At 41.5% G+C, this 24,029-nt stretch overlaps 1 protein-coding gene across 7 annotated transcripts in view; it reads left to right on the top strand.

The window, feature by feature from the left end:
• The window catches only part of BTBD7 (BTB domain containing 7), a 61,185-nt gene extending 40,500 nt beyond the window's left edge, over nucleotides 1-20,685 (top strand). For 5 of the 7 annotated variants that reach the window (XM_045201403.2, XM_045201405.2, XM_045201406.2 and 2 more), the window contains 7 exons: nucleotides 385-460; nucleotides 4,051-4,262; nucleotides 6,643-6,786; nucleotides 8,336-8,525; nucleotides 11,227-11,405; nucleotides 13,080-13,535; nucleotides 15,483-20,685. In XM_045201403.2, coding sequence (XP_045057338.2) covers nucleotides 385-460; nucleotides 4,051-4,262; nucleotides 6,643-6,786; nucleotides 8,336-8,525; nucleotides 11,227-11,405; nucleotides 13,080-13,535; nucleotides 15,483-16,298 — 2,073 coding nt within the window. In that variant the 3' untranslated portion in view covers nucleotides 16,299-20,685. The remainder of the gene's footprint in view (nucleotides 1-384; nucleotides 461-4,050; nucleotides 4,263-6,642; nucleotides 6,787-8,335; nucleotides 8,526-11,226; nucleotides 11,406-13,079; nucleotides 13,536-15,482) is intronic. The other 2 variants (XM_024567575.4, XM_045201408.3) reach the window with 2 other exon arrangements.
• The last annotated feature ends 3,344 nt before the right edge of the window (nucleotides 20,686-24,029 follow it).

Genomic DNA, 24,029 nt, shown 5'->3' with positions numbered 1-24,029 from the left:
TCTGAGTTTCCTTTATTTATCTCCATCTTGTCCCAAAAAGAATTCAAGGCAGCTGTATAAAGACCATGTAGTAAGATAAAATAAAGTTAAAATAGGTGAAGAGAACAAGGTAAAGGAAAAAATAAAGATGGAAATAAGGACAAAGAATTTAGTTCAAGCCAAGAGTGAAGTAACTAGACAAAACCCATGTAGTACAGGCTTGTGCGTTTGCTGTTGACGGACCACAGGTTTTAACTTAGACATCTCAGACAGCCAGTGGAAAGAGTGAGATGTGGGAGGGAAGTTGCGTGCTGTATTTACTTTATGACCTAGAAGAAGTCATTAATGAAATTAACCATTTGCCTAATTTCAACAAAATAAGTATAAACCATTTTTTTATTATAGGCAAGTGAACAAGATATCCTTAAATATCTGATTAAATGGGGTGAGCACCAGCTGATGAAAAGAATAGCAGACAGAGGTAAGCTCAGAAAATTAGCTTGCACTGTTTTTCCCAAAAGCTCCCTGACGTGAAGCTACATGTCAGTCTTGACAGTAGCCACTGTTGCCTGGTGAAACTAAAAATTTTTATAAGTGGAAAGGGTATGCCTTGTTGGAAATAAACATACCAAAAAATTATATTTTACAGTTTTAAAAGGGTACTTTTAATGTTATTTCTCTGTGTGCTTAATATTAAATGTTGACTGATTTATAGAAGTAGTAGAGTGAAAATTTTCATTTAGTGATTGAAGTATTACAATGCGTATTGTTGGTGCAGATGTTCTGTAGTTTGATAGCGCTGGTGGTTGCACAATGTAGTAACTGTATTAAAAGCCACCCACTTCTTCTACACTTTCGAATGGTGAGTTTTATGTTACGTGAATTTTACGTAAATGGAAAAAATATATAACTATCCCCAAAAAGCATATTGCTGTTTATTTTTAAATTTTGTGAAGGTCAAGGAGAAATAATTTTGAGTGGTCTCCACCTGGGCATACTCTAGAAAGGATGGAAGCATCATATGTAGGAGGTGGGCTTTCAACTTTGGAAGCTTAGGATTCTTTTATTTGTAACTAGAGTTAGTCTACCCACCTATATTCCTTCCCTCGTGGAATATTTTATACCTATGTAATGAACCGAAAGCAAAAAACTTTAACTAGAAAAATTAAATACAAATTTTCCTTCCCTGTTATTTTTCAACAGCTTTATTTATTTTTAATTTTTTAGGGTTTAAAGTGAAAGAGTTTTATTAGTGAAGCAGTGATACAGAGAGTGACTTCCACAAGCAGAGCAGCTCAGCAGCTTTAGATCTAATTTACAGATCACAGAGTTCGACTGCTTCAGGGGTTCAAGTCAGTAGTTTTAGTAGCAAGTTTATAGAGTTGTTCTGTCGCGTTTTTAAATATATGAAAATACCAAGCTAAACTGCCTTTAAACCTTTTTATATATCCCATTAATACACTACTACGCAAGGACTAGGGAACAAAAGCAGTTTTCCTATTTGATTTCTCCCAATTTATTTCTCTGTGGCCTGCAGAAGCCTTTAGCAATTCTTAGATTTGAATTTTTAAATATAATAACCATTAATTTGGGACATTTTTGAAATGGCAGTCAGTCTACAGTCTGTCCTCCTTACCCACAGATTGTGTATTTGCACACTCGCCTACTTGCTAAAATTTATTTTCAGTCCTCAAATCAGTACTCTTGCTTGGCGCTTACATGGGCATTTGCAGACACATGCACAGAGACAAAAAATTTGATTCCCTTGATCAGCTTATGGTGATACTCTGCCTTCTTGTTTCCACTCTCATACGGTAAACGTGTCCTCTCCCAATGTGCCCAGTGCGAAGTTTTCACACTCTCACAGGGCTTGGGGAGTGATCTCCTCGTATAAAATGGCCTCCAGGGGTAATGCTCAGTGCCGTCCAGTGTTCCTAAGCACAGGAAGACTGATGTGTCCCACGGAGAAAAGGTGTGTTAGGTGAGCTTTGTTCAGGTATGAGTTACAGTGCTAATAAATCAACATTTGTATTTAAAAGGTGCCTCTAAACAGCAGCACACATAAAACAAAATTATATTTTGACCAGTTGTTAAAAATGTTGTGACCAGAGGCTCACAGCAATCTACCCCTGCTAATTAGTTGTTCTTGGTGACTTTGTAGAACAGAACTACCCCAAATAGCAAGAATTGGGTGTATGTAATGTTACATGATCATCATAGGCCATAGGTTTTTTGCATTGACATAAGGTTGGTAATGTCATATTTATTTGGGGCAGATAACGAGCATCCTTGATAGCATTTCCCTGGGTTAGAATGTCAGGCTCTTCCACAGGAATGAGAAGGAAGCCAAGCGAACTAGGCTGCACACTTGTTTGGGTCACCTTCATAGATAAGGGTTCTTCTGCCTTTACTTGTTACATATTTGGAAGTTTAATGTAAGATTTCATTTGAAAACAGGATGCCACTAATAAAAAATGTTTTTTTGAAAAATAATGCCTTGTATAAGTATGAAGCCAAATCATAGCAAGCTGAGGACAAAAACTTCGTTTTTCACATACTTGCAGCAATTTTATTTCATACAACTCCAGTAAAAGCTTAGCTTCTCAAAAGCAGTCTTTTTATCTATCCATCACATATCCATTTACAGGAAATACCAGTTTGCCTACAAACTTTGCAAAATATTTAGCATTTATATTTGGGAATAATAAAGATCTTATTTTTTTAAATACAGCCCTATAGATTAAAGACATGATAAAGATTCCCATAATTTATGTAAATTTCTCCTACTTCAATATAATAAGCATATAAATACTTCAAATCTTCCTCTCTCACTAATACCCAATAAGGAAAACCTTTGTTCTCTGCTCTGGACAGTGGAAATACATTACATGTTAAAGATCAAAGGCTTCACTTATAAAGGTCTGTCCAGAAAGGCTCCAGCCATGTAATAGGAAAAATAGAGACATTTATTGAAGAAGATACAAGAAACATCGGCACCTCCGGTCCTTACACAGTTCTCCCAGTCGCCATCAGCTTCCCCATCATATTTTCCAGAATCTCATCAACAGTCTGAAATCTCTTCCCTTTCAAAGGTGGTTTCAGTTTTGAAGTCTCAGGGTGCCAGATCTGGGCTCTAGTGGGGCAGAGTCACCTGGGTGATACGGTGTTTCACCAAAAAACTATGCATGAGACATAATGCATGAGTGGGCAGGCACATTGCCATGATGAAGCTGCCAATCACCAGTTGCCCATAGCTGTGGCCTTTTGAATTGTCCCAATGGTTTCTGTTCAAACTGAACACAAAATTTCATGCAGATCTGTTGCTTTACCTGCTCGGTCATTTTGAATGTGACAGCCACACAGTACACACGCTCACTCAATGGCTTCTACCGCCCCCACTGACTCACAGTGAAGTCATCATTGTACCCGCGTGCACGTTCCAGTCCACTCTCCTTGGCTTCTGGGTTACATTGATGTCATGCAACCATTCTCGTTATATTAGCAGTGACTGGACTTTTCGGGACAGACCTTGTATGCACTAACATTCCCATAATATGGAAATTTAGGAGACTATCATAAAAATCTTAGAATGCCCTTTATTTTGCTACTTTAGATCCCAGGAGATTAGTATCTCCTTAAGTTACTGTTAAACAAATGGTAGCCTAATGAGCGTACCTTTAAGCTACAGTGACCAGAAATAGCACTTGCCCTGCAATGTCCTAAAAACTGGCCACAGAAGTACAAAAGCTTAAAAAAAAACCCTGGGTCAAACTAAATTTTAATAGATTGTCATCTTTTTTCCTTTGAGTTAGTATATGGAAAAGAATTCTTTATTCTTTAATGCAGAGCAATCACAAAGCAATATTGCTGCACTTTTGACACCGTGGTTTTTCTCTGTCCAAGAACATCTCTATTAGCTAAACTTCATAGAACACAAACATAATTCCTAACTCTTTTTAAAGCAGATGTACTTAAGTACAAAGAATGGTACTGAAAGTATACTAGAGAAGAAAGAAAGCCTTTCTCTGGGAATTTGGAAGTGGTTGGAGACTCTCATTTTCTGTCTCATAGAGCCAAACTTACTGAGCGGCACTGCTCACAGTGTGAACAAACGCGGTGTGAAAAGACGAGACCTGGACATTGAAGAGCTTCGAGAGATCCTTTCTCCTCTCTTACCTTTTGTGCGAATTGAACACATTTTACCTATAAACAGTGAAGTCCTAGGTGATGCAGTAAGTCTGTCTTCATTCATCCCTTTCATGAAAAGAAAATGCACTAAAAATGTACGGACTTATCTTTGTTTATCATTGTAAATAATCTGTTACTAATAAATATTGTGAAAGTCTGAATTCCATGAGGTCAGAGACAGGTGCCTGTTTTGTGTTGTGTTGTATCCCCTGTGTCTGGCACTAAAAAAGGAAAAGGGAGGAATTACCTTTGGAGACCCTTCAAGAGCAGTGATAAATTAGCAAATAGGAGGGAAGGAAAATGAATGGTTTAGTGTAAAAAGGATGAATAAATCTTATATTTCAGTTAAAAATTAATGGAGCTGATCATGCTAATTTTATGAGTTTTAAGTGAATTTTTAAACTAATAGAATTGTTCAAATTAATGAACAGGAAAATAAATATACATAGTAGTTCCTCATGCATTGGTTTATAACTTTAATGTAATGCTGTAAACATAATAGTTTTTAAAAGTTCTCTAAAAAGAACATAGGGATGACTCTTCCCCAATGTAAAATATATGTCAAAGCTCTCATATAATATTTAATCTGTGATGCTATCATTGCAGGCAAGACAAAGTAGTCTAGAAAAAGATGCTAATTAATAAAAGAATTAAGTGTAAATGAGCTATCACAAATCAGTGTGGTATTAGACTAACTGATGAACGGGGAGCAGAAGAAATGTGTCTTCAGTTAAATCCTCATTTCATTTGCATACAAAATGAATCCCTGTTAGATTGAAAATTTAAATATTAAATTAAAACACAGAACACTAGAAAAAATAAATATTTATGGAATCTGATTAGATAAAATATTCAGTCTCACTAATAATCGCATACCCTAAAGAAAGCAAAATAAAACAGTATTATCATTTTTTTCACCTATTAGGTCAGTAATTTTTGAAATAATATTACTACCCTATGGGAGAAGTATAGCTGGAAATAGCCTAAATATCTAAGAACAGGAAAAATAAGTATATTATACTGTAACTACTCAACAGAATATTTTGCTGCCCTGAACAGTGGTTATAATTACTAATATAGCAACGTGGAAATTGATGATAATGTAATTTTAGAAAGAAGGATATAAAATTTTACATATTCTAGAATGCAGTTATGTTAAAATTCATTTGAAAAAAGGAAGGAAATATAGTGACATTATTACAGTTGTAAAGGAGTTGAGTTTTTTTGTAAACACTAATTCTACATATTATTATTTTAATTATTGTTGTTCAATTACAGTTGTCTGCATTTTCTCCCCACCCCTCCCTGCCACCCCAGTCAAACCCACCTCTCTCCCCCACCTCCACCCTCCCCCTTGGTTTTGTCCACGTGTCCTTTATAGTAGTTCCTGAAAACCCCTCTCCCCGCTGTCCCCTTCCCCCTCCCCTCTGGCTATTGTTAGATTGTTCTTAACTTCAATGACTCTGGTTATATTTTGTTTGCTTTTTTCTTTTATTGATTCTAAAAAATCATTTTAACTAATGCAGCAATTAGACATTTATTATGTTTAAGAATAATATTGGAGAAACTGTGTTTGGTTTTGTTTAAAATCTAGGATTCACACTCTGGTTTCTCTTCAGGTCGTATAAATCTTTCACCTTTTAAAATCTAGGCCTCAAACCAAGTTGAACCCTGAATTTTAGAAGACTGTTTTAGAACTTTGGTTTAGTAGACTTAGAAAAAATATATCGCTGCTCTTAATTCTATGGATACCACATAATAAGTCCCCAATAAATTTTGCTAGTAATGGCTGTTAATTGGAAGTGCTAAGCACTGTGCCAGACTTCATTAACCCTCACAGCCACTTTATGATCTGTGGGTACTTGGTTTATATTCTCCTGGCACGAATGAGAAAACAACAGGGCCACGCACATTGTTGGGCGGTGCCCCATCTGCAGGGCCATTTGGGAGCCCTTACGGTGAGGCCCTGGTGAAGGAGATGGCCGTGGTCACCAGGCTGTTTAATGGGAGTTCAGGTTTGAGCCAAGTCCACCTCCCCCTAAGAGTCCCTGCTTGTAAGCACCATGCCCACCCCCTGCATCCTTGTTCTGTAGATACAAGGCCCTCTAGTTCTTGTTTTGTCTTGGGGGAAGGAGGTTGGGTTGGGGATGGAATCAGTTCCTAGATGAGTAAGGAAAAAAAAAATTAGTTTTCATTAAGAATTTCAAAAGTAAGTCTAATTCGTTATATTTTTAATTAAGATAGCTCATTTTTAAAACATTCCTCTGTGTAGAGAAAAATGGGAAATTGTATGACCTTTCATTGCTGAGTCCTTTAAATATTGTTAAACATTTGAGTATTTTTAAATTTTACATAGATTCCTAAATTTTTTACAAATGGTAAGTTTGAACATTTTGATTTATAGGTATAATTATTTTTATCTTAGTATTGTAGTGCTACCCAAATCATTATGTAAAAAATATATTTTTTTCCAAGACGAAAAGAGGCTTGATCAGTACTCCTCCATCAGATATGCTTCCTACGTCAGAAGGTGGAAAGTCAAATGCCTGGTTACGGCAAAAAAATGCTGGAATATATGTTCGTCCTCGACTATTCTCTCCCTATGTTGAGGAAGCAAAGGTAATGAAAAACATTTTCAGATATTAGAACACCTCATTACAAAATACAAGCACAAAGATATTTACTGTGGCATTATATAAATATATGGAAATGGCCTAAATGTTCAATACTCAGAAAAGTGAACATAAATTCTAGTGTGACTACTCTGCAGAATACTTTTCTGAAATGCTTAATTATCAAGCATTTTTTTATAATATAGGCCATGTTAAATTGCACTTTATATTTTTTTCATCTTAGTTGTCTTGAAAAATGTTAACTTGAAAGGGAAGTTTTATTTTATTGAAATGGTTGTCAGTATTTTGTGATCTTTAGGATGGGAAAATGTCCTAAAAGCAGATTGCACACATTTTGTCTTCCTTCGTAAACTAAAGAAATGCCATAACTTCTTGTAATGGCTATTTCTGTGATGGCTAACTGTTGGAAATTGTGTCTAGTCTTCGAGTAAGTACACATACAAAGAAAGAATTTCAGGTGTATTAAGTAGCTGGCATTATGTATATGACAACAATTCTTCTAGGAAATATGGTAATGTAAAAATGAAATGCAGTAGTGTTTTTCAGATGTATTTCAGCCACAAATAAGAACTTCGGGGTGGCCTGTTGAGGAATGAACAGTCTTTGAAAGTCAGAAATCACCATTAAGCTTTATGAAATAAATTAACAGGCAAAATAATATGTGTTTTGGTATAGAATAGATTTGTCTTAAGTTTTTTTCACTTTCATTATAGGAGTTTCTAGTTTAAGATACATGAAAGGATTTGTGAGACGTTTATTTTGTTGACTAGGTTGATAATCTCCCTCTTTTTGACTGGTTGACATTTTAAATAGGTCTAAAACGGGGCGTAAAAGCAGAATGGTTGTGCCTGGTCTGAACTAAATTCAATACTTAAACTCACTGAAGTAGCTGAGGCCTGTACAAACAGTTGAGTCTGGTGATAAAAGGCCTGTATTAAACCAGACCTACCCTCCATTCTACTCTGTCTCAGAAACGGAGCTCAACTGCAGTCCTCCCTGCTCCCCAGAGGACCACACCTGCACAGAGTAGAGAACTGTCCCGGCAAGTGTGGAAGATGTCTTTGCACTACGTCATTTTGACCATTCTGCAGCATAGTGAAATAGAGCCATCTGAAACTAGTATTAACAATTGGGTTTGTTTATAGGTCTGTTGACCTTCTTCTCAGTCTGTATTATTTTGTCTTTGAGCATTTATTCTTGGATCTGATATGTAGCCCATGTATACATGTTTTTTTATAGTAACTTTATGTGTAATTTACTTCCGATTAATTTTATATCTTTTCCTTCAAATTTCAAATACTCCAGTTAAAAGGAAACTTTTCAGAAGATGATTATTTTATTTTCCCAAAGACACTCCAAAAGATCCTTTAAAATTAAAGAGCTACTTCCTCCTCCTACCACTCACTGTAAACTTCATACCCTGAAAACTAAGTAATTCTGTTTTTATATGATGAAGGCAATCACTTTTTTTCCAAATGCGATTTAACAGAAATGAAAGGTTGCCTTGCTCTGTTGACACCGAATTGTTATTTCAGTCAGTGCTGGATGAGATGATGGTGGAGCAGACAGATCTCGTGCGCCTGCGGATGGTCAGAATGTCGAACGTGCCGGACACGCTCTACATGGTCAATAACGCCGTGCCGCAGTGCTGCCACGTGGTCAGCCACCAGCAGATCAGCAGTAACCAGTCCAGCCCCCCTTCGGTGGTAGCCAATGAAATTCCAGGTAAGGCCGTAACCTTGTGGTAGGCATTTATATTTAAATAAATAATCTGATCTTTTTGTAATTCCTTTATATATGCTAATTATCTCCCTGTTCCAATACCCAGTATGCATTGTTCTCCTCAAAGAACAAATACTTAATAAGCTAAGTTTTTTGTTTTGAATTTTATTTTATAGGTAACAGGGATATACAGAGATCAGTTTTACCCAAGGTTTCTCAACCTTGGCCCTCTTGACAGTTAGGGCCGATAATTCTTTGTTGTGGCGACCCCCCTGTGCATTGTAGGGTGTTCAGCAGCACCCTGGCCTGGACTCACTGGATGCCAGGAGCATGCATGCACACACTCCCATTTATCATCTTTTGGAAACATTTTTATGTTTCTAGACATTGCCAAGTGCACATGGCAGGGCCATATTGCCTCCTGTTGAGAACCGCTGGTTTAGAGGAATTCGGATGTTTTATCATGTAGGGTATTTGTCTTGTTATAAGACCTGTTGGGGAGAGTATTATAGATTTACCACTTTGAGTCTACTTATGTCTCCCAAAAATGTGATCACCGTTGGTGTTCTGGAGACCCAGTCTCTGAAGATCGGGTCTGCAAATTTTATTGTAGTCTTAGTCTTACGGTTCAGGAGAGTGGCCCCAGGTAGTGTCCAGTGTCCAAAACTTCTGAACATCGGGTAATGTTTACTTTAACCAAGGGGCTCTAATGTCACTTTCCAGGACAGGGAAATCAGCAGTGCAGATGGGTCACAAACTTTTTTAAATTTAACCAACTATAGCATTATTGGAAATGTTACCAATAATGCTGTAGTTGGTTAAATTTAAAAATTTAAATAATGCTATGTTCATTTTCTGCTTATAAATGTCTGTTTCAGGTAAGGCTAATAAAAGACATAATGACAACTTTTAATTGAACGTATACATTTTGTTCTGATCAGTTGTCTCCTTATCAGATTTGTCTGCCACATGTTATGTAAAGTAACATTGAATAACAGTATGAAGAAAAATACTTCTATAGCTGATTTGTGCAGATCTTGAAGCTTTCATAATTAGCACTGTTTTTTATCATTTTGAGTTAATACTTGAATAGCAACATAATTTAAGTTTACAACTGAATGTCAAAAGCCCAAACGTTTACAATTAAGTATGCTCAGAAAAGTAAGACTTGTCTCTGTTGTTTAATTATTTTCCGTCGTTTAACCCTATTCTGGTGTTATCCTAATTCTAACTTGCTCACCATGGCTCTGACGAAAGGCTCTCCAGCTTGTGGGAGAAGACTTGTGGGCTCATGTCCTGCTCTGCCGCTTCCTTTGTGCGACTTTGGAAGCGCTGTCTACACCCCTGCACATTAATTTCCTCGTCTGCAGAATGGGGATATCTCATTTTGAGGGTTGTTGTGAAGACTTAAGGAAGCACCATGAGTAATATCCTTAGGAGTTTGCGTGGCACAAAGCAAGAGCTCAATAATAGCTCCCTTTTCCCACCAAATAATAATCAGTTTGGCTCATAATGTTTACAGACTTTGTCCCTTCTTGCCCAGCCCTTTGCTACAGCCTTATTCCAGGTTCCTAATCCACGTTCCTGCTCTGACCTCACTCGCTCCCCTTTAGGACTTTACACCAGGGTTCAGCATAGGTTTTCTGGAATGTGCTAGATAGTAAACATTTTAGGCTCATGGGTGATGCAGTTTCTGTCACAGCTACTCAACCTTGTTCAACTCTGCCGTTGAAGGCCAAAAGCAGCCAGAGACAGGACCTAAACAGATGGGTGTGGCTGTGTGCCAGTAAAACTTTATTTACAAGAACGAGCAACTGGCCTGATGCAGCCTACAGGCCATAGTTTGCCAGCCCTCGCTTGATGCTACTCTCAGAGTACACTTAACCACATCCCAGCTCCGATCCCATCATCCCCCTATACAAGTGGCTGCCTGTTGTCCCGTATTCTGACACAGGGCCCTTCGTGATCTATCCTGCCCATCTTTCTAGCCTTTTCTCTTAGTGCTCTTCTTGCGTAGACTTTTGAACCCTACAGTAGGGCCATGCCAGGTCCTTGTGCCGCACCCTCACTTGCATGTTTTGTACACACACCTGCTCCTTCTGCTCACGCTCTTTGCCTGCCCAGTTTTCTCCCATTTTTCAAGATCGCGCTCAGGGTTCACCTGGACCAAGAGGCCTTTCCTGCCTGCCTCCAGTCCCGGCTGGGGGCCCCTTTCTCCACATCCCTCCATATCTTTTGCATGTTTCTCTCCATGACTGCTTGTGGCCCTGTACTCCACTAGCTTATTTGGTTTACTTCACTAAAACCAGACCTATTTGAAAACAGGGAGTATGTGTTTATTCTGCACATCCTAATACTTGAGTCTAATCCCTGGTGCAGAGAATAAATACATTTTAAAAACTTAGGAAATATCCTGAGATTCAGAAGAGAATGTACTGAAGTAAAATTTTAGTTAGGCTGGGAACTAATAATACAGCTCAGGAGCTGTGTGCTATTATCAAGAGCCTTTTGGGCACGGTAAAATTTTAAAACCTTGAAAAATAATTAGAAGTATATTCCGTACTAAGTTGCCAGGAAATTAAAATATTATCAAAAATCTATAAGAAGATTCTGATGTAAAACACATGCCTTTTTTTCTTGTGCGTAGAGAGTGGTCTTTTGTGTAGCTCAGGTATTTGCCTACAAATAGTTTTCCCTCTTCCAGTTCCTTGTCTCCTCACTTTGAAAGACATGGTCAGACGTCTGCAGGAGCTCCGACACACTGAGCAGGTGCAGAGAGCCTATGCACTGAACTGCGGAGAAGGCGCCACGGTCAGCTACGAAATCCAGATTCGAGTACTGAGGGAGTTTGGTCTTGCCGATGCTGCTGCAGAGCTCTTGCAGGTGGGGCCCTGAGTTACGCTGATTAAGATAGGGAGCCTGGGCCATTACTCAGGGATGTTGTGGACATCGCAGGAGTTCTCACAGCGTGGATTTTTTCCTTAGTCCATGCTGTTTCACTGCCTCTAGTGTCTTGGCTAACCTTGAGAGGCAGCGTGGGAGAGGGGACGTAGCGCAGGCTCTGGAGTGAGAACTGGGTTTGTATCCTGGCTCTGCTGCCTGCCAACCAGGTCACTGGGGTAGTTACATAACCACTCCGAGCATCAGTTTGCTTACGTGTCGTGGGTCATTGTGGAGGTAAGAGGTGTGCTGCTGTGAAGCAGCTGTGTCTCTCGTATGTAATAACCCTGGAAACGGTGACTGCTGACAGCTCATGGTGTACGTGCCCAGCAGAACCGAAAGACGAGGTAGACAAGTCTGGCCCTCCAGTGCTCTTACTCCCTGGTTTGGTCACGAGAGTTCAGGTTGCGGCCCCTATCATACTCACACTTCTTCCAGATGCCCCTTCTTTCCTGTCCCTCCCCTTATTACAGGAAATGTTTTGCATGATGGTTCAAACCCTAAACACTCTGGAATCAAGAAATGAGTTCTTTTTTAACTAGCAGGAAAAGCTCATTTCTAGTTATTATCAGGTACAAAAGCAGTGGTGTTGGTTCTGCAGTGAAGCTAGAATTTGTAGAGTAGCGTAGCTCACCTCCCCTCCCACAGGGGATACATCCCGAGACCCTCAGTGGATGCGTGGAACTGCAGATGGTACTAAACGAGCCCTTTATATTCTATGTTTTCTCCTTTGCATACAGCGCTGTGATAAAGTTCAATTTATAAATTAGGCACAGTAAGAGATTAGAACAATAATAATAAAATAGAACAGGTATAGCAGTACTACACAGTACTGGGATACAAGTCGTGTGAACGCAGTCTCTCAAAGTATCTTACTGTACAGTATGTACAGCATAGAGAGGCTGGAGAAAGGGGTGACTCGTGTCCCAGGTGGGACCGGGCGGGATGCTGTGAGATTTCTACTCAGTATGGCTCACAATGTAAAACTTGCAATTCGTTTATTTCTGGAATTTTCCATGTATTTTTGGACCTTGGTTGACCGTGGGTAATTGAAACCACAGAAAATGAAACCTCTGTCAGGGGACACTACTGTAGTTTACTCATGGCCACTAAATCAGAACCTAGAATGAAACCTAATTGCATCTGATCAGGTGATTGGATTGCTTTCTCGCCACAGACTCCAAACCCCTTTAGTAGCCTGAGTCCCCCGGGTCACACAGTGTGGTGTTCTTAGGCAGGACAGCAGGCCGTTTGTGATTCCAGATTTTCATTCGCTAGGGTTTCCGTCCCTGCAGGAGTCTTGTTTTAATTCACTGCTCTTTCTCTTGCCATTCCAAATTGTATGTTAATTTTATGTCTTAAATTATATAAAAGTTTTATTAAGCATTCCTTCATAATGTTTAAACCGCTCTTTTTGATAGCTATATGTAGGCTACAGAGGCTAGCCCCTCTCTGTACTGGTAAGGTAGTTTTTCTTGGAAGCTTCTGGCCTAGAAAATATTTACGCCTTTTATTCTTGCTGAATGTGATTTTCTTAGGTCCTCACTTAATTCTCTCAGCCTGTGAGTTTTCATCTATGAACGCTACTAATCTTCTTTTCTTTTTAATCTTTCTTAGAATCCTCACAAGTTCTTTCCTGATGAACGTTTTGGGGATGAAAGTCCGCTCTTGACAATGAGACAGTCTGGGAGATGTCGCGTTAACAGCACCCCCACTGCAGAAACCATGTTTACAGATCTGGACTCTTTTGTGGCCTTCCACCCACCCCTGCCCCCTCCACCGCCTCCATACCAGCCCCCAGCTACCCCCATTCATAACCAACTCAAAGCAGGCTGGAAGCAAAGACCTCCCAGTCAGCATCCTTCACGTTCATTTTCTTATCCCTGTAATCATTCGCTGTTTCACTCGAGAACGGCTTCAAAGGCCGCCCCCCCTCCAGTCTACCTGCCAGGTGTTAAAGCAGCTGCCCCTGATTGTACCAACACCGCAGGACTAGGGAGACAGACAGTAGCTGCTGCCGCCGCTGCCACCGCCGCCGCCGCCTCAGCAACGACAGCATCTGAGAAACAAGCGGTAAGTTAGCACTTCAGGAACTTACCTAAATTAAAAAGTTGGTGGAATATTAGAAGCAATAATTCCCCTGGCCCCAAGAGCCCTACTGGAACTCAGCAATGCCTGGAACTATCACTGACAAGCTGAAAGCGTAGACTTGAGCGGTACAGGAGAGAGTGAGAGAGAGTGTGTGGGTGGGTGAGAAAGGAAGGGACAGAGACTGGAGGTGCATGTGGTGGGCGTGGTCAAGCGCCTGCCTGGTCCTGATTTTTCTGTGGGAACGTGTGGGGTCACGGGGCAGCACAAGCGGCTGTTACCGATTGTGAGCGCTCTCTTCAAGCCGTGTCTCTCAGACTGTCATGACTTTTCTCTTCTGTAGCATCTAGCATTCTACCAAACGCTTTGATGGGGCAGCAAGTGTCCCGTCAGGGCCCGTGTGGCAGACAGCTCCCCTTTACGAAGAGCAGGCCTCGTGCCTGTGTCCGCCTCCGGCAGGCTGCTCATCAGAGTGCTCATTTGGGAACCACAGGAGCTAGTGAATTAAGCGAGAGTTCTTTGCTCGATTTTACACTGCTTTAGAGGTTGAAGTTGTTTTATGTAATACATTTAGAAAAAAACAGTAATGCTTTAAAGTCTTCCTGCTCACATGGCTGTCAGTAGCATTCAGCATAGAGAGGAACAAAAGCTGCATGTATTAGTTCAGAAAATCTTCATTAAAATGGGATTTTTTCAAATCTAAGGACTAGCGTGCACCTTGGGTCAGTTGTGATCCTTCCTCACCTCATAACCCCTCAACCCACTCCCCCTGCTGTGCCTCTGAACCCCCTTCCAAAAAAAGAGGAAACAGCAAAGGTTGGTGGTGTTTATAAACCAAACCCCCATCCTACTGGCCTGGCCTTGGTCCTCAGTTCTACAATTACAGAAGTTCTACTACTTTATATTTTACTATTATTTCTTTTTTCTTTTTAGTTATTGTTCAGCTACAGCTACTACTTTATATTTTAAATAAAACACCCTTTAAAGGTAATTTATTATATGTTCATTGTAGTTTTAATTTTAAGAATTGGCCCTGGCTGGGTTCTCAGTTGGTTGGAGCATCGTCTTGTACGGCAAAGGCGGCAGGATCGATTCCTGGTCAGGGCGCACCCTGGGCTGCGGATTCGATCCCAGTCAGCGCATGTGGGAGGCGGCCAGTTGATTGATGTTTCTCTCTTACATCGATGTCTCTCTCTCTCCCCCACTTTCTTTCTTTCTGTCTTTCCCTTCCTCCCTCCCCTCTCCCTTCCCCCTCTCTAAAATCAATAAAGCATATCCTCAAGCGAGGATTTAAAAAAAAAGATCTGGAAAGAAAAAAAGAATTGGAAACAGCCTTAATGTCCAACAGTGGACATTAATCTCCCCTCCCTCCTGAATGGTTAGGGAGACTGACCTAACCATTCTCCCACTTTGAGAATGGTCAGGTCCGTTGTTGACACAACTGACTATTACACAGTAATTTAAATAGTAATCTCAAAGAAAATTTGGTGACAGAATTTATATACACACTAAATTTCATGATAATGTATGCAAAGAAAACAAGGTGAAACATCTCAAAATGCTAACTGGTGGTTACTGTATTTTGCTGTGTATAGTGTGCTCCTGTGTGTGCATTATGCACACCCACGTTTGTGTGCATCGTACACAGGAGTGTTATACCTGTGGCGTGTGATCATTATACCCATGTGTAGTGCACACCCTTATCTTTCCATCCAATTTGGGCAAAAACTGTGTGTTATACATGGCAAAATACAGTATCTCAGGGAAGGTTAGGATTATTATTATTTTTTGCCTTTAGTTTTCTATACTTTTAGCTTTCTTAAAAATAAGCACGCATTTTATAAAAAAACACAATCCTTGAACATCATTTGTACAAAGGCATCCTGGGCTGTTCTCTTTTAACCCTCCCCCCCTTCTTGCTTCTGTTTGCAGTGTGCACAACCTGTGCTAAATGACCTAATGCCAGACATTGCCATGGGTGTGTCCACACTGTCACTCAAGGACAGGAGGCTTCCAGAACTTGCTGTAGACACAGAACTGAGCCAGTCAGTTTCTGAAGCAGGACCAGGGCTTCCCCAGCATCTGTCATGTATTCCACAGAGGCACACACACACGTCTCGGAAGAAACACACACTAGAGCAAAAACCAGATGCTCGAGAAAATCAGCAGGAATATCCAGATTTCTATGACTTCTCAAGTGCTGCTTGCAGACCTTCTACTCCCGCTCCTGGCAGACGCACCCCCTCCCCCTCGCAAGGTGGATATTTTGGTCCTGATTTGTATAGCCACAATAGGGCATCACCAAGTGGCTTGAAGTCAGCCCACCTACCTGGCCAGACCTCTCCTAAGAAGCAGGAAGAAGCTAGGAGAGAATATCCACTTTCTCCCAGTGGGCATCTACACAAACAAAAGAACGAGCCGATACACCTCGACGTTGTTGAGCAACCTCCCCAGCGGTCAGACTTTCCTCTGGCAGCCCCAGAAAATGCTGGCAACGGCCCAGCGCATGTCAGGGGGCGAACAGCAGTAGAGACTGACTTGACTTTTGGGCTGACTCCTAACAGACCTTCACATTCTGCAGGTAACTCTGAAGCTCCAGAGGAAAGATCCAGTAGAAGACTAGCAGACAGCGAGTCCCTGGGCCACGGAGCCCAGCGAAATCCAGATTTGGAAAGGGAAGATTCAGTAAACAGAGGAAGGAGGTCACCAAGCAAACCAGACTTCCTCTACAAAAAGTCTGCCCTCTGAGTGCAACCTCCAAGTCGTCTGTGCCTGAGATGTGAAACATCCCTTTTATGATGTAACCCAATAACTTAAGAGACCAGTTTATTGATGCCAGCTGATAACTCAGTTTCACATTATTTTATTCTGGGTTTTGTACATACATGTTTATTAGACATGGCATGCTGAGAGGGTTGTTTTGAATGCTGCATTTGTCTGTTTTGTGTTTGAGTCATTGTGTGGGGAAGCATTTTTAAGAGCAAGCAAGCTGGCACTTTCTTTTCTTCTTTACAAATGATGGAATTTTTTTGCACTTGTACATTTATTTTATCTGTATTGATTTTGTATTAGTATGTTAAACTTTATTGCCACATTTAAAGGACTGTATTTTCATACTTTTGCATTTTACTGTTCATCTACCAATTTCCACGTGCATTGGAATGCACACTAAGATGTATTTTCTTATGAGATAGTTCTGTTTATTTTTTCATTAGAGAAATTCCAAAGAACAGCACATCAAAATGCTCCTCTCTTCTCAGTAATTGTTTTGGTTCAGAATCTTCCTGCTCAGTCTCTATGTAATATTGTCATTCTTTTTCAGTAAGTCTTGGGAGCTGGTCTTCTTTCCTCCAGTGGGAGTCCAGTCAGGATCCTGGAGTTTTCTGGTTCCGTAGAGAACAGGAAGGAGAAAAGCCTTTGGTTCCCAGGCTGGAGAGCTGTCGCTGTGTTCGACAGTGTGGACGCTGTCAGACCCGCTGCAGGTTCTGAGGGTATAGGTTAGAGAATCAGCAGATGGGAGTCTGACAGGATCGGATTTTTCTTTCTGGTCAGAATCATAAAGCGTGGAGACAGCGACGTAACTTACAGTCTGCACTGTGGGATTTCCGGTTCTGAGCTGCGTGTCGTCGGCTCTCCGGCTGAGACGGGGAAGTGACTGCTCACTGCCTTCAGTTGTCTTGCTCTCTCTGGGGAGAAAACAAAACACAAACTAAAGGGCTTCAGTCTTACGGATGTCATTCGGTGTTTGTAAGCATATGTTTTCTTATGTTTTTTAAAGTGTGTCTGAATTTTGGTGTCCTATAAAAAGTTGTGTAATGCATAATGCTTTGTCACCAAAAGAGAAAACCCATTTTTTTTCAGTGGAACACTACATGTCCTACTTGAACTCCACTCGGGACGCTGGTTTGGGATTTTTCTGAACCACTGAGCACATGGGATCTTTTCAGGTCCTCTCCCTTGGAAGGGCAATGTGTGAGCTAAGGACTTTTTTCTTACTCTCCAATGTAAATATATTAGTATTTGAGGTTTTAAATCACTTCAGCATTGTTTGAGCTTTCACTTTGTATTTTTACAGACACAAAACACACAGCCGTAGCACTTAGAAGAAAAGAGACTTTCTGCACATTCCCTCATGTGAAGGGTGCTTGGGAGCCTCTTTTCTGTGCGTGTGTGTGTGTGCGTGTATATATATATATAAACTATGAATTACAGACACTCTAAAACTATGCAGGGCTAGGGAGCCTTTACAAGCTACCATATAAATTAATTACATGCACTTTTAAGTCAATAGGTTTCTCTTGGGTATCAACAACTCTGATTTCTCCCAAAACTGTAGATTCTCTTACAGTCTTTTCGTACTTTACCCTGTGGATATACACTCAGGAATAATCTGACATTTTAAAAAACCCTAACAGCAAATCGTCTCAAAGATGGGAAACACATCAGTGTGTCTGTGCGTGGGCACGATGCTGCCTTGCGTTCTGCTGCCCAGTGCGTTAGCTGCTGCCAGTGCGCCCGTCCCGGTCGTGGTGGGGCGTACGGAGCGCGGGAGCTCACGCCGACCTGCAGTAAGGTTGGCCGCGCACCACCTTTGAGGCTCCCTTTTTCAGAGATAGAAAAACATCGGTCTCTGTTCGCATTTTTAGGAGGTTTGACCCTTATACGATGGTGTCTTTTGAAACCAGTCCCAGTCTGTCTCTCCCTCAGAAACAGAAATCGTTAAGTCTGTTATATTCTTTAACGTGTGTGTAATTATTTTGTTGCAGTTTTAAATGTCTGTTCCGATGCAGTACTGTGCTGGTGCTGCAAATTAGGGTGGAAAAAACTCTTGTTTTGGACCTTTTAAAAAATATATTAGACAAGAGCTATTTATGCCATTATTCATTTTTCTGAAAATTTATTATATATTCTTTTGTATCTCCAAAGTGTAATTACAAAAATAGCCACTGTTCATAATTTTGTTTAATTTATGAAATTTGCTTTTAATAATTTAGTAGCTTACCTAGCTGAACTGTGTGTATAAAGGGGAACTTGCTTTAAGCCAAGGGGTCGCGGACTGATGGGACTTGCAGAAGGTGAACAGGTGGTGGTCGTGTGTGTTCGGTTAGTGTTGGTGGGCTCTCAGTGTGTCTTGTGAAGTATGGTTACTGGGGTAGGGTGACTAGCTCTGTGCCTCTGGTTTTTGAACCCCTCTATTCAATCTTTTTTAATGCTTGCTTAAGCATTAAAATCTTTTAATGCTGTACTAAGATAAATGTGAAGTCTGAGTAGGATTGCTCTCAGAAAAAAAAAAAAGTATGTATAATAAAGTTTGGCCACAGGACCTGGCATTGTGCTCCGTGTAGAAGTTCCACAGGCCCATATCTCAGAATACCAGCTCTCATCTCGGGGCCCTGGACAATCAGGCCGTGAGACAATCGCCGCCCTGGGTGCTGCCTTGTGGAGGTTAGAGAACTGCCACTTAAATCCTGGGTCACAGCGAGATTGACGTTTCTTCAGGATATCGTTGGTCTGTTATATTTCTTTCAGTTTTGTGATTTTGATGAATAATTTAAGTTCAAAGTCACCTGTGACTCCTAAGGGGAAAAAGTAGCATGAAAGGCAAAAATTATTCCTGAAAAACGGTTGCACGCATTTTCCACATAACACACCCTTTCTTACGTGTCAGCTTCTTCCGGGCGCGTGTCCCTAGACCTCAGAAGCTCTCCTGACAGTTCAATGAGCAGTTAGATTTTAAGGATTGTTAGCAAGGTCCTTTTATTTTAGTCTTTTTGTAGAACTCTCTGAAACGTGACCTAACTCTTGTGTTTTGCTTCCTCAAAAGTGTTTTTATTACAGTTGCCATCCTTCATTAAGTTTTCTTTTGTTGTTCAAGTTCTAGCAACAGGCAGTACTTGTCCCTTTGAATCAGGGTGAAAACAGGGAGGTGAGGGAACAGCGTGTGCGGCAGCAAGGCCTGCACCAGCCGGTCTCCAGAGAGGAGTGAACGTCTCTCAGTAACTCAGCAAAATACGTGTTTTCATAAGGCTTAATCCACTTTTAGGGGAAAATGCGCTTCATCAGACACTTGTAAGTACTGGTTTAGCAATTGTAAGGCCTTCTTGTTTTGTCTTAGGATTGAATTCAAAGGGATGGTTTAGTGGACTTTTTAAAAATTAGTTGCCTTTCAACTTAATATTGAAAGTTTCTGTTAAAGCAGCAGTGATGGGTGCTATTCCCGATTCTGCAATGGTTTACTTTGTCTACTAAGTAATTTACTTTCAGACCTCATTACAGATCCTTACTGAAAGAGTTACCATCATACACTAAAAGGTATTTTAGTTTCCTATTTCCCATTAACACTGTTGTATCAACATATTATGAATATTCCGTTGTCTTTTTGTCTGGTAGATTGCAATAGCTGTTATGTAACTGTATTGGCAAGTCTTTTTTGATTTTTTTTTTCCCTTTAGAAAACTCAGACCGTGTGTCAATCTTCCATGTTCTGAATACTATAGTGCTGTGGCCGTTTCTATAGAAAGATCACTGGCAAGTGTGGTCTTGACAATAACCTCTTGTGTTTGTGTGTTTACGTGGGTTCTAAGAGATGAGGTGAGCTCTGGAAGCTTTGCCGTGTGCCCGCACGCGACTGCTGCAGGGCAGGAGGTCTGGAATCCTGCTCTTGGATGGGGTGGCCGGAAGGCAGAGGTTCCTGAACTCCACTTGCCGTTCCCACGCCACGTCTAGACTTCACAGAGGTGGCGCTTCTCCAACACTGCGTTTCTTGTGGTTGTGCTGTTACCAGTATAAAGTCAAGTGCCTTCGATGCTAAAGGCTCAGAAATTTTTCTTAAACTGATTTCACGTCCTATGCAAGTGTTTTCTACAACCTGCATAACCAGTACTTTGTAAAACTTGTTTACGCTTCAATTGTACATAGTGTTTTTTAAGGAAATATATAGTATTTTTATTTAGGTACCTTCAAACTTGAATTTGTCTGTGTGAAGCATTGTAAAACGATACATTTCTCTTTTGAGCATCATTACAGTTGTACAAAGGTTTTCACTGGTTCTATTTTTCTACTGTTACTGATACGCATGTAACACTGACTTTATCCTACATATAGTTGGCATTTCAAATAAATGGCTTGTATAGAACCTGCTGAGTTGGATACAGTCTGTTATAGCAGTGCGGCCTGCAGTCCTCAATTCCAGAAGCGATCGTACCCCGCTAGGGTAGAATCGTGAGGTTTTCTACGTGAACTTCCCGTTTCTAGGATTTCCGTTTTTCAGACTTTTTTTTAACCTATTGTGGTTTTCTTGGAAATACATTTTCATCTGAATCACGGTCATTTTATTTTCTACTTTTTCATCAGAGCATTTCTGAGTGGTTTTATTTCATAAATTTGAGCAAAAAGTTAACTTGCACAGGGGTCTCCAGAGGAAGCTCAGCATTCCATGCTGTGGACCCCGCACCTGCAGCATGCCGGGTGCTGTGGTCAGAGACCCAGGTGAACCTCGAGATTCACGGGCCTCCGGGTGTCAGAGGCCTGGCGTAGATGCTGAGCTTGCTTTCTTTTTCAAACTCAGGCTTACTAGTATTTTCAACTTGAAAGGGAAGTCAAGTCATGATCTAGAGTCCACATTTCTGAAAGAAACATGCAAAATAGAAAGTTCTCTAATTTCCATTTTTAATTGCTATAAAATGGCTGTTTTATCTTCCGCTGCTGGGATTATACCCTAAGAACTCTGAAACACCAATCCAAAAGAACCTATGCACCCCAATGTTCATAGCAGCACAATTTACAATAGCCAAGTACTGGAAGCAACCTAAGTGCCCATCAGCAAACGAGTGGATCCAAAAACTATGGTATATTTACACAATAGAATTCTATGCAGCAGAGAGAAAGGAGCTTATACCCTTTGCAACAGCATGGATGGAACTGGAGAGCATTATGCTAAGTGAAATAAGCCAGGCGGTGAGGGACAAATACCATATGATCTCACCTTTAACTGGAACATAATCAACAGAAGAAAAAAGCAAACAAAATATAACCAGAGACATTGAAGTTAAGAACAATCTAACAATAGCCAGGGGGGAGTGGGGAGGGGACAGTGAGGAGAGGGGATTACAGGAACTACTATAAAGGACACATGGACAAAATCAAGGGGGAGGGAGGTAGGTTTGGCTGGGGTGGGGTGGAGGGATGGGGAGAAAAGGCGTACAACTGTAATTGAATAACAATAAAAACTTTTTTAACATTTATTTTAATCATTTTACTAAGTAGTTCCATCCTTCATGCCTCACTAAGGCAACTCTTTATATTTTGTAACCATCTTAGGTTTAACTGGAGTATCAAGATAAAATATAAAGTTTTTGTGAGTGAGCGTATTAAAAATCTAAAAGGGAAATTAAGTCTACTTTCCTGTCTTTACCTGAGGGTCACCCAGGAAAAGGGCACTGAGGCTGTCTTCCCTCGCCACCGTAGGCCTGATCTCCCCTCAGGGCACTGGGGAATATTTGAGTCCGCTTTCCCCAGGGACTGGGAATACGGAGCAGCCGACAAAAGGCAGGCAGGATACCTTTTCTCAGAAACTTTGCAGTGTAGCTGGACATGACTTTTGTCCTAGGAACAATCAGAACAGTACGTAGCAGCAGTAGGAGGCTCGTGGCTGAGCAGAAGGCCGGCTTGACATGGCCCAGGAAAGAATGTGAGGAGAAATATAGTGGTTTGAGTGCCGTTTTCTTTAATCCCTCGTTGATGACACACTGCTTTTAGTGCCATTTTCCAAGTGAGGAGACGGAAGCGTGGAGATAGAGTAACTTGTCCAAGGCCATGCGGCTGGTAAGCGGGCCGACCCTGAAGTGTGGCAGCCCAAGCAGGGGAAGCACATCGTGCAGGGGTGGGGGCAGGCGCAACCGTGGCCTTCATTCGTTCAGCCAGCATTCATCAGGTAAGCAGCTTCTACCTGCCAGACACCACTAGGGCCTGAGGTGACAGTAACGAACGAGACGGTCATGGTCCCACCTGCAACAATTTCAGGGTCTGGGGGAGGAAAAGCTATTGGATAATTACAGAGGTAATGCCCAGTGCTTCAGGGGGACAAATGTGGTACCAGTATGGCTTTGGCCCAGTGCCAAACGCTGGATGCCCACTCAGTCCAAGGCTTGTGTCTGGCAGCTGCTTTGAGGTAACCTGACTGGGAGGCAGCCCCACCGGCTCCTTGGGAGCCCTGCTGGGTTGGTTTCCTGCCCTTCCCACACCCCCCAGAACACACTCTCCTTCCACAGGGAGCTGAACCAGGCCACTGCCAAGGTCCAACAGTCACGTGGATTGCTTTCAATTTCCTTAAGTTGCATGAGGGACCTTTGGAGGAGCTCCGAGAACCACAGTTTTCCTGGCACTGATGGTTACATAAGCCTGCGTTTTCAGACAGGTGAGCACTTCACGCACCTGAGCGTCACTCGCAGGGGCGACGACCACAGGTCTGAGTAATGTCCAAGGGAGCGACAGCTGGGGAAGGCCAAGGATGGGCCTCTGCATTGGCTTTTCGGTTTGCTTTCCATTTACTTTTGAAATAATGGCTACCACATAGGTGGACCACATATTTTCCTTAGAGGTGGGCTCCTAGCTAGTAGCTCTTCTGCACCTGAACAAATTGAAATCACTCAAAACCCAAGCCCATTTCTTTGTTCTGCTCACCTACGTCCCGAAAGGATTATGGAACTCCCTCCCAGGTGCTGTAAACCCAGGGACCTCCGGTCAGGCCCCGTCTTATGAGCCAGCACCCCTACCTGGACAGGACCCCAGGGCAGTAGCCGCTGTTGGGGTGTATGCATGCTCCTTTTCGGAGAGCTGGCAACAGGAGGCTTGTGTACGTTTCAATAACTACAAGCAATCTGAAAAGCCACTACTTTGAATTGGTTTTATTTAATTTCACAGAAACCTGATTGAAGTTCAGTATGTAATTATAAGTCCAGTAACAATTCTACAAAAATGGACATACAATGCCAGAATTCCTTAAAAGCAACCATATCATATTCTTCTTTTGCATAAAACATGCATTAACTGCCACGTTGGCCAAAATCAGTCTCTACAAGAAGAGACGGTCCCATACAGTCAGTAAGAAAACTGGTTGTGAACAAAAGGTAAAAAAAGAGGTTTTCTGGTTAATGCAAAAGGAGGAACAGTACCTTTCATAAAACAAGCCCTTCGGCACCGGGTGATTGGCACTGGCACAGCAGTGCGTCACCTCTGAGACCTGGTCCTGACCTGTCCTAAGGAGGAACTTCTGGTAGTCAAACGTTTGAGAAGATTCGCTTTGAGACCACAATGATCCAGTACTTGAGCGACCTTGCAGAGGGGGTGCAGAAATCCTGACTTGGGAAGAGGTCCCCAGCGGGAGACTCAACATCAAAGACGCACTGACCTTTTCCAACCCAGCCTGTGACCCTTTCTCTACAAGGCCAGCCCAGGGCACGCAAGCATCTCCTGTAGCCC

The sequence above is a fragment of the Desmodus rotundus genome, chromosome 7, assembly GCF_022682495.2.
Source record: "Desmodus rotundus isolate HL8 chromosome 7, HLdesRot8A.1, whole genome shotgun sequence".
Taxonomy (NCBI): Eukaryota; Metazoa; Chordata; class Mammalia; order Chiroptera; family Phyllostomidae; genus Desmodus; species Desmodus rotundus.
Note: the sequence above shows the minus strand (reverse complement) of the source record. Positions and strands in the feature narration are given on the sequence as shown.